General features: G+C 45.3%; 1 protein-coding gene and 1 pseudogene across 1 annotated transcript in view; one reads left to right on the forward strand and one right to left on the reverse strand.

Annotated features, from left to right (window-relative positions):
- Positions 1-1,870: 1,870 nt before the first annotated feature.
- Positions 1,871-11,225, reverse strand: part of CD59 (CD59 molecule (CD59 blood group)) — a 12,888-nt gene continuing 3,533 nt past the window's right edge. The window contains exons 2-4 of the mRNA XM_019639574.1: positions 7,348-7,429; positions 5,458-5,559; positions 1,871-2,901 (exon numbers count right to left, since the gene is read on the reverse strand). Of these exons, the coding sequence (XP_019495119.1) occupies positions 2,702-2,901; positions 5,458-5,559; positions 7,348-7,411 (366 nt within the window). The 5' untranslated portion in view covers positions 7,412-7,429 and the 3' untranslated portion in view covers positions 1,871-2,701. The remainder of the gene's footprint in view (positions 2,902-5,457; positions 5,560-7,347; positions 7,430-11,225) is intronic.
- Positions 4,647-5,092, forward strand: LOC109381161 (ATP synthase subunit g, mitochondrial pseudogene; annotated as a pseudogene).

The raw sequence follows: 11,225 nt of genomic DNA on the forward strand, positions 1-11,225 counted from the left end.
TGTAAATATCTTTTTGTTTTCCGATGGTCTTAGGCGACCCCTGTGAAAGGGTCGTTCGACCCCCAAAGGGGTCGCGACCCACAGGTTGAGAACCGCTGCCCAATATCATACAATATCTATTACAATTCCATTGACTCCATTCCTACACTCTACTCCATGTCCCATGACTATATGTATATATAATTATAGTTGACATACACTGTTATTCAACATCAACTTCACTAACTAGGTTTTGTAAAGCTCACACTATTGGGTAATGTAACTGTCCAGTAAATTAAAAAAACCACTGTATTTAGTATTTTCTTTTCTCAGAAAAGGCAGGAATAGATTTCTTCAACGTAATAAAGCACCAGGGTTTCGTTCCACAATTTTTTTCCAAAGGGGTACATTTAGAAGTGTGCAAAACAGGCAGGGTAGTAGAGTGTCTGACTTGGGAAGTTGAGTGTGAATCCTGGACTTGCTAACATAACGCCTCGGTGACCGTTAGCAATTCAGGTCACTTCTCCAAATGTAGTTTCTTCTTAAACAAAGTGCGATCATGATAGTACAGATGAAAATACATGTAAAACATGGAGCATAGACCCCTGCACAAGAATGTACCCCTAATCACTAGTACCCCTACTGATGGTCAGGTCAGCACTACCTCTGGCTGGCTCTGAGCCTTCCCAGCACATCAAGAATCCCTTAGAGAACCCTCAGCATTAGTTCAGATCTGTTTGCAAGCAAGCAGCAAAACCAATCTGAGCTAGTAGACTTTGAACACTGAAAAGGGACTTACGATGTACAAGATAAATCATCTGGCCCTATTGAGGATGCAGACATATAAAGCATGGTTCATACTCTCAAGAGGTCCAAAGTCCAAAAAACACGTGGGCTGGGCAAGCCCTTATTTTACCAGGATGCACCCTGCATGACGGTAAGCCATAGGGCTGACTGCAAGGACACAGGAATATATCCATACCTTGAAGCTCAGTACTTCCAAGACTAAGTTGGACAATGGGTCATCATCCTTCAGGACACACTATGAGTATACCTCAGGCCATACCTACCCATTGGGTGTACCTTGCATCCAGTTCATTCTCCGAAAGAGAAGATCCAATGGAGTTATCACTATGCAATACGGAACCACCCAATAGGAACATTTCTGTAAAGCTATGCAAATCTACTGCCTCTCCACTCATCTGCCCTTGGCAGTATTGCCTTTGGGCCCAGACACCCAACCCTTAGTCTACGGCATGAGTAATAGCAACTTTCTACAGAAAGAAACCTTGAAGCTTAAGGTCATTTATATAACCTTTGCTAGTTTCAACTCCCAGCAACCCTCTCCCATTTCCCCATTTAGCAGCACCCAGATTTTGCTTTAGAGAATGATCCCTTTTTCAATGTACTCTGGCCCCAAAATGGGCACATGACCCAAGATAGCAGTCAGTATCACCCTGGAATCTGAATCCTGAGAAAGTTCTGGAACTGCCCAACTTCTGGTTTTTTGTGGTCTGGTTCGATTCCCCTTTAAAAGTTTCCCCAAATTCATTTTCTGTTTAAGGGAGTCAAAATTGATTCTTGCTGCTGACTAAAAAGTCCTGTGTGAAATGAGTTGCTTTGCTCAGTTTGCAGCTGTGGGCATGGTCAGTACTTCCTCGGGCAGAAAAAGTCCTATTAAGGAAAGAGTCATACTTACTATTTTGTCTTGAAACATAAAATTAAAGATGATGTAAGGAAAACACTGAGGGAACAGAGCACCAAGGTCATGCAAGGTTTGTGTGTCTACAGCTTCAACAGAAGAAAACTGGCACTGCCCAAGGTCCTTTCTTTCATTGGGCATGTTATGTTGCATATATCCTGTTATTCTTTTGGGTCAATGATACATCCAAGCATTTGATTAGATTTTATTTTCAGAAAGGCATCATTCATTAGTTTGTCTAACAGATTACATAATCAAGCAGTTTTTTTTAAAAAAATGGTAATCAGAAAATCCCACTTTCATCTGCAAAAGTCAAGCTATACGGTTAAACACAACCAAGATTATAAGAATACTAATGTCGTTAAGTCTACTGGACCTTGAGAATAATTCACCAGCACCCACAAGAAAAAGGCAAAACTTTGCCCTCCTGAAAAAGTGTATCACTTTCTAGGAAACTGGTAGAGCTTCTGAAAGCCTCAACATTTGTGATTATGCTAATAGCCCTTACAAATGTTATTTTATACAATCTGTGCCATATCAACTAGGAGTCAACAGATTTGATATCAACATTCCTGCAGATCTGCTGCTGTTCATGATGACCTCTGGAGGTCCCAAAATGCATGAAAGCATTCGCTTTGAGAGAGATTGTTGAGAAGAGCCCCCTACCCCCCCCCAAGTAGCAGTGATCATACTATTTAACCACATGCAAGGAATAAGATGGGAAATAACTGAGGACTGCAGAGAATCTAGTCAAGCTGTCACTGCAAACAGCAGTGGAAAGAAGCATGTAACTTATCTCAAATCGCAAGTGCTTCACTCTTAAACTTCTTCCCTCAAATGTGCCTGCTCTGCAAACAGGACTGGTCTTCAGAGTTTCTGAGTCTCTCTCTCTTACCCAAGTTGCTCAAGCTAGTTTTTTCTTTCCCAGCAGGAAACTATAAAGCTTTTGGAACGCAGCAGCAAAGGAAATAAGGAATACACAGATACAGGGAGTTTAGGAGATGCTCTCCTGGTATCGATTTACAGGAAAATGTTCCAGAGTGCTGCGAGCACCGGAGTCATCAGCAGAAACGTTTTCCCTGATATACTCATCGCACCACTTCTGTTACACAGGTTCTTCTGGCAGCAGCTGTAGTCTAGTTTCTTCCCTCCAAAATTTTTTGCAAGGTCGTCATAACTGCACTTAGCAAAATTCCAACACTGGTAATATATTCGTGTGTCTGGGGGAAAAAACACACACACAAAGGTAAGCAGACAAGTGGATAAAGTTCTTTACCTGTTTTTGAACTCTCAATTCTATTTCTTAGAACTTACCTTGTGGAAGTGGAGACATTTGGGCAAGAACGTGCATCCCAGTTGGGTTGTAAAGGGGAACAGTTAAGTAAATGATGATACAGCTCTAAATGGAACTTTTCCATAAAACCCAAGTCTCATTAGAGCCAGTATGGTTTGTATGGGTGAGAAACAGACAATCATACTGATGTTTTAAGAGATTTGCCAAGATTTTTAAACACATGCCCCCACTGATCCAGCAATTCCACTTCTAGAATTTACCCTATGAAGTTACCTGCAAAAATGGTTAAGATACATGCTCACAAATGGTTACTGCAGTACTAACTGTAACAGCAAAAACTATAAAACCAGCCCATTAATAAAGAAATGTTTGAAGAAATTATGGTAGAGTTCCATACAATGGAATTCCATGAAGATAAATAATGACATAGGCCTGCAGGTGCTAATGTGGAAAGAGCCTGAGGTTTAAAAAAGTGCAGAAAAATAAATTTGACTTCAGCAAAATTTAAAACATCTGTACTTCAAAGGACATTATCCAAAAAAACAAAAAATAAAACAAACAACAAAAAAACACATAAGAAAAGGGACAATATGTTTGCAACTCATATAACAGATGAGTCTAGTCAGAATATATCAAACACAACTCAACAATAAAAATACAAATAACGGGCCAGCTGAGTGGCTCAGTTGGTTAAGAGCTTGCTTAAGAGTGTGAACTCTGAACAGCGTCACCAGTTCGATTCCCACATGGGCCAGTGAGCTGAACCTGAGCTGAGCTGCTGCTGAGCTGCCAACAGGTGGCAGGATGGCTCAGCTGGTGAGCGGACTTGTTTCTAACAAGGTTGCCTGTTTGACTCCCACATGGGATGGTGGCTATGCCCACCCACAACTAAGATTGAACACGGCACCTTAAGCTGAGCGGCTGCGAGCTGTCCGTAGGCGGCCAGATGGCGACTGGACTTGGAGCTGAGCTAGCTGCGCCCTCCACAGCTAAGACTGAAGGATAACAACTTGGCTGTTCCCCTTCCCCAATTCCCCAACACTCTTCCCCTTCCCTAACTCCCCAATAAAATCTTTAAAAACAAAGACAAATAACGATTAAAAAATGGGCAAAGAATGTGTATATTTCTCCAAAGAATATATACAAATGGCCAATAAGTGCATAAAAAGATACTCAATATCATTAGTCATTAGGAAAATAGAAATCAAAACCACAATGAGAGCTTCCAGTCTAGAAGGCAGAGTAGTTTGTAAACACTGTGCTCGACTCCCCCCAAGACCACATCAAAATTACAACTAAATTATAGAACACCCTGGAGAACCACCTGCTAGCTGAATGGAGGTCCAACTAAGGATATAGAGAAGCCACACAGAGACTGGAAAGAGGGGTGGTGACACAAAAAGGGTTGGCCCCACACCCACATGTGGGGGTTGAATTGGGAGGGATATCATGGCTAGGGCATAGAGAAGAAGCCACACAGAGACTGGTAAGAGGGGTGGTGATGCAAAAAGGGTTGGCCCCACACCCACATGTGGGGGTTAAGAACTGGGAGGGATATCTGGCTGTGGAGGTCCCCTCTGAGGAGTGAGAAGCACCAGCCCCACACTGGGCTCCCCAGCTTGGAGCACCAGTGCCAGGAAGAAGAGTCCACACAACATCTGGCTGTGAAAATCAATGGGGATTCCGTCTGGGTGAGATGGAGGGCTGCTGGAAACTCAGGTGTCCTCCTATAGGGCCCATGCACAGACTCAGTCCATCCTAAAACCATGGCCCCATTTGCCCGTAACCTTGCAGAGAAGGCCCCAGCACTGGTAAACACTGTGGCTTACTGGAAGCCTCAATTGGCCACATTTTGGCACTATGCCAAGGTTGCTGGTTCCTCCAACCCCCGCTGAGATCCCTACAGCTATTTGGAGCTTGGAAAAAATAGTCAATAGTGCTCAAACTGGTAGCTTCAAACAGCTCACGGTTAAGGCAGCTCTGCTGAATGGTTTGGTGGCCACTGAGGTATGGATGTGGTTTTATGTTGGCGAGGTCACAGGCAAGCCTGGCATCACTGGCTATAATGTTTGGTTGGTTGGTTGTTTTTTTAGCTGAGCCATCCTGCCAACAGCTCAGCTCAGGCTGGGAACTGAACCAGCAACCCTGTTGCTCAGAGCTCGCACTCTTGAACGAGTTCTTAACCAACTGAGCCACTCGGCCGGCCCTCTGGCTATGTTTGAAGACCAATCGCTCACATCTGTTTCTTTTGGGTTTATTATTTGAATGTTCTTGGACCATGTGTGATCACACTGGTATTTGAATAAAATATGTCAAAAAAAAAATGTATGTCAAGTGCTTAGTGCTACATGCAACTGGTGCTATTAAGTGGTTGCTGTTACTTACTGAATACAAGTCTAATGAGAATTAGAGTGGTACAATTTTTTTCCAGGCTTTCACCATCCCATTACACTTGGGAGAGAGGGAAGGGGGAGGCTCTTACCGGCTTTGACGTAGAGACACGCATCAAAATTCTGTGTACAGTTGGTGATGGTGGTGCATTTACCTTCTGGGTTAAGGCAGCTGTAGCACTGCAGGCTATCACCTACAATCAGGAAGCAAACCCATCAGAATCTGGTAGACCCGCACTGACTTGCCCTCCTGGCAGCAGCCGGAGGCCTACCATCTCCGTCTATGGGGCAGAGGTCAGCAGCTCACAGTGTGCTTCCATTCCCACACAAACCTGCAGCCGATATATTTTTCCAAGCTCAAACTACAGGTCCAGCAGCATGTTTGGGAGCCATGATGCAAGAACAAAGGGAATTTACATATTTAAAAATCCATATAACTGTGCAGTTGAGAAGCTCCCGCCTACCTTCAGCTGGAAGTGATTAATCTGCAATGTAACAGTATATTAAAAGGAAACTATCAAGAGAATAAGCTAACAGATTCTATTAAATGCTTTCCAAGCAACGAATATGCTCTATAAAACCACATTCTCATAGACTGATAATCAGTATTTTTGGCAGTAGCTATATATTTTTGAGAAGATGTTTTCAAAGAGGAAATACATAAAATTTCATTACAGATCAGTATTAATGGATGAATAGTTACAACCAATTTGATGATAGGGAACACTAATTTTTGAATCCCAAGTAAGCAAAATGTTATTCTCCCCAAAAAGAATCCCATCCTTCTCATTAGCAGATCTGTATTATAAATAATTGTACTCAGTTATTACAGTTTGAATTTTGTCAATTACAATTTGGTAAAAATGTGTCTTCTCTCTTGTTACAAATATAAAAGCCTACATAATATCCTTGATTCTGTCTCTTGGCCTGCAAAGCCTCAAATAGTTACTCTCTGGCCCTCCAGAGAACAAGTTTGATGACCTGTGGGGTAAGGTGTCATCACTGAAGCTGCTCCCTGCTGCAGGAGTGACCCAGCCAGAAGCACACACAATCAAGGGAAAGACAGCAGCTGTGCACCTTCAACTCAGGTCCCTGGGCAGCCAGGCCTTAGCAGTGACACTGAACATAAGAGACAACATACATGAGACACAAAACCGGTAGTGTCAACATGACCCAGGCAGAAAATGATATTTGTTCCTTATGATGAAGCAAAGCGAGTCACACAGGTGTTCCTAGTGTTACAGAGGTAAGATTCAGGAATACACCAATACCTCTAGGAGCCAGGGAGAGGTGCTCTGGAGGTGAAGGAGTTAAGGGCAGAAGCTCTAGCACCAGGCTGTTTGGGTTCAAATTTTGGCTGTACCACTTCTGTGGGGTATTTTATAAGTTATTTAATCTGCTTGAGCCTCAGTCTTGTCATTTGTAAAATGGTGATAAAAACAGTACCTACTCCATAGGGTTGACATGAGGATTAAATAAGTAAATATCTGTGAAATGCTCAGAACAGTGATGGGCCCACAAATTCTATAACTATTAGCTGCTGCCGCTATTACCGTGATCATCATCCTCATCAGAACACAGAGGCCCCAGGGCAGAGGGCCTGAGCTCAGCACTCTAAATGTCCACAGCACTCTAAGTGTCCACTGGTACTCCCCACAGCTTGTGATGAGAGAGGGAGTAACTTAAGCTGCTGAGGTGTAGCTTCCTCGGCCCCTCCCCACTAAAAGCAGCTCTGTAACCCAGGATGGGCTGTAACTCAGGAAGGTGCTCCACTGAGGGCAAGGCCGTAACGTAGGAAGGAGCTGTCACAAAACTCTGGGCCTGTAATACTGGAAGGCAAGAGAACCAAGGGCAGGCTGATGCCAGTGGCATCAGCTCAGTCTTCTGAGCTGTACCACATCTGTGGGGTCAAAAAAAAAAAAGGAAGCACAAGGCCGAGGGGGCCTAGATGGTTTAGATCCACGTCCCTCTGGACCACTCACCTGAATGGTAGAGGACACACAGGACGAGCAGGAGCCTGAGAACGAAACTTCCTTTGCTTCTCATTATGACTGTCTACAGAATCTGAAAGGAAGACACACAAAGAATTTTCATGAACCAACAAATGACTGCTGGTTTTCTCAGAAACCAAGAGTTAGGAGGCGTAGGGAGCTTCCTGAGACATGACGAAGGAGCTAGCAGACCAAGAAAGTACAGGAAACCTACCAAACCAGGGTGTCAGAAACCAAGGGTGACTCAAGTGGGGCAGCACTTGGTTCCCTCTTGCCCCAAGACCTAAACTTGCTGAAGAAATGCGGTCAGTCCTGGTGAGAGGGGCAGCTATGGGGAGTCAAAACACAGTGGGCCAGGCCGGCCAAGTGGCGCGTTGGTTAAGAGCTGGCTTGGGACTCCAGAGGGCCCCGGTTCGGATCCCACATATGAGGGCCAGTGACACTGCCCTCCACAGCTAAGATGCTGAACAACAGCTCAACCTGGAGCTGGGCTGCCGTGAGTCGCCGGCAACAGCGTAGGCTGCAGCCCCTGCTGCAGTGGGTTGCCATGGGCTACTTTGTGTGGCCAGCAGCCAGCGTGAGCGGCCAGCAGCCGCAGTGAGCAGCCGTCCAGAAGCCGGCGACTGATCTGCCTCGCCCGGGAAGAGCGCAATGATGGTGCCAACTTGGGCCAGTGAAGCAACGTCCTCCACAACTAGACTGAAGAACAAAACAACAGCAACTTGTCTGTTCCCCTTCCCCAATTCCCCAATAAAAAAAATCTTAAAAAAAAAAAGAACAATTATTAAAACAAACAAACAAACAAACAAACAAACAAAACACAGTGGGCCTAGAGTCAGGACTACCCTCGTCCTGCCCTCTCACAGTAACCATGGAGCCTTTAGTCAACTCCATCCCTGCAAGCCTCGGTGTTCACTCCTGTGTAGTGGGCATAGCAACATCTTCCCCATAAGGGTTGTTCAGTGAAATGAGGATATGAGGACAGTAGTCAATCCAGCAACTGCAACTCCTGCCCTGCTGCAATTCCAGCCTAAGCTGCTGGCTGAGCCGGGGCCCAGTAAAGGCCACTTCTCCAGGCCACGCCAAACCAAACAGGTCAGACCAAATGGGTGACTCTGGAAGGCACCGACATGCATTCAGCAGCAGAACAGGAGGCAAACGCTCAGTGTGCCTGGAAACTCTGGCTCCCACCTTAGCAAGTATGATGGGGATGTAACAGAGGGAAATGCTCGGCCTCTCTGACTCCATCTCATTCCAGCCTGCCTTGTGTCCATGGCCTTCAGGCTAACAGTTCCTGCTTACTCTTTGCACACAGACATGCCAATCATTATGGGAATTCTGCTTGTGGCCTCAGTTTTACAAAAACAGTCCCTCCAATTTCCCCTTCCCCTGACGTAAAAGAAGCCTGAACCCTGCACTTTGGTAAGATGAATTTGAGGAACCACTAGGTCTCCCATCTTCTCTGTTGGCTCCTTCTCCATCAATAAGCCTTTCCTTACTCCAAACATTGAAGTTTTGAGTTTTTGGCCTTTCAAAGCATCAGGTACCTGGACTTTGAACCGGTAACAGGGACACCTCCTTGATCACTCTGGAAAAGTAAAAAGGGATTCCAGGTAACTTTGATGACTAGTCCTCATTTATGCCTAAATGTGTAGCAGTGAGCAGCAAACCCTCCTTTCGTCTGCTAAGGAAGCCAAAGCACAGGGAGATTTTTCATTGTCCAACCCATGAGTAGCAGCTCTAAGAAGTCTCCCAACCACACCTCTGCTTCCTGAGCCCATGGTGGGGGGGAAGGGGGGCCTCCACATTCTATTCTCCGGAGTCCCATAGGCCAGGATTGCCTGGCAGACAGATGGGGTTCTTGGTACATGAGGCTCCCCTCCTCCTCTAGGTTCGGAATGTTATCTCACACATTTGAAGGTCATCTGCTGATAAAGGTCAGGAAAGGGTTGAGAAGCAGGAAGGGCCCAGTCGGGGCCTCTTCTCTTGTCAAGGGCCCAGGTGTTGACACTGGCCCAGTTACTGAAGGCCTGCCTCCTTTTGGCATCAACTTGCACTTTGTGAGCAAATATACTACTATGGCCAGTTGCTTTGTTAGGTGCTACTGACATGTTAACTGTATTTAATCCTCATACAATGCTGTAAAGTAAATCTGACCTCCACCTCCATTTGTAAGGAAACTGAGGGTTGAGGAGCGGTGCTAATTTATATAACTGTGGAAAGTAGAATAAACGATGCCTCTCTTCCCCAAAGATGTTCCTGTCTTATTTCCAGGGACCAGTAAATACAGGCAACCTTACATGGCAAGTGACTTTGTAGATGAGATTAAGGTTACAGAGGTTATTCTGGATTATCCAGACTACATTTAAGAAGAGGAAAGCAGCAGAGTCTGTCAGAAGAGGCAGGAGATTCAGAGAGCGAGACAGGCTTTGACCACTATTGTTGATTTTGAAGAGAGAGGAAGGGGGCTACAGCTGAGGCAAACAGGGGGCCTCTAGATGCTAAGAACTGTCTTGAACCCATGACCCCTCAGCCAGAAAACGTGACTTTCTCTTACCACAAGCACCGTATTGGGCCAATAAGCCAAATGAGGAAGTAAGTGGGTTCTCCCCCAGAGCTTCCGGAAAGGAACACCTGGTGCGCTTCTGACACCCGGATTTGAAACTGGTGAGGGTGTGGGAGACATGACTCACAGAACTGTAAGATTAATCAATTTGTGTCGTGTTAAGCCAATACATGTGTGGTGACTTGTTTCAGCAGCAATAGAAAACTAATACATCAACCTCAGAATTGGTATATGGTCGAGTAGCATGTAAACTCAGGTCTGAGCTCTTAACTAGACTTACTCTCTGGTGGGGAGACTTGTGAATTCAGCTTCTGAAATAAATGTGTTAAGCGGAGGCTCCCAGAGAAGAGATTTTATATCAGGAGATTCACAGATGCCTGTGGGTATAGTTACTGCTCCTGGGTGACTGGGGCCTCAGAGGCCTATGAACATTAAGGCTAGAAGTGTCCTCAAGGATAAAACCCAAAGTTCTTATTGTATAGGAAATTAATGGTGATCCTAGGGGACGAAGTTACCTGTCCCAAGCAAACAGGTGAGTTGCAGAGCTACATCGGGAGGATCATCATGCTTCTATTCACCAGGAGCCGATAACTCAGAAGTAGCTTAACATTACCTAGTGGCTAGCAGTGGCAAGAACCTGGAACTTTGCCTCCTTATCACCTGTAACACAGTGTTTGGGGCAGCCAAGCAGGCCTAAACAAAGATCAGTTACTCAGTACAAAGAAGTAATTATAACATCAGCAGGGAGAGACAAACAGCCAGCCACATCATAATTAACAGCCCCTTTGAGCTACTTTGAGGTCCCCGCTGCAAGGTACAACCAACCCCCACCCCCACCTCCCAGCTCTCTAAACCACATAAACCTGAGCTTCCCATACAAGGGTCTCCTCTGCGATTTACTCTAGGATGCCAACTCCCTAGCTTTCCAGAGGGCCACTCACAGAGAGCCTATTCATGACCCTGGCCTTGGAGGTTATACTTGCAGAGCCAACTGTTGAATGAAGATATTTCACAAAAATACAGGGCGCAGATAAAAACACTTCCTCCCCTTTGAAAACCTCAAGCAGCTCAGGCTTGGTTTTTTTTGTGGCAGTCCAAGCTGATGTTCTTCAAGAGCTGCCTCAGAATTTTTAAATGCACTCCTTTTTAAGAGTTTCTACTTGCAGGGCTGGCCGAGTGGCACATTGGTTAAGAGCTGGCTTGGGACGCCAGAGGGCCCGGTTCAGATCCCACATATGAGGGCCAGTGACACTGCCCTCCACAGCTAAGATGCTGAACAACAGCTCAACCTGGAGCTGGGCTG

The sequence above is a fragment of the Hipposideros armiger genome, unplaced genomic scaffold (genome assembly GCF_001890085.2).
Source record: "Hipposideros armiger isolate ML-2016 unplaced genomic scaffold, ASM189008v1 scaffold_44, whole genome shotgun sequence".
In the NCBI taxonomy this organism is placed as follows: Eukaryota; Metazoa; Chordata; class Mammalia; order Chiroptera; family Hipposideridae; genus Hipposideros; species Hipposideros armiger.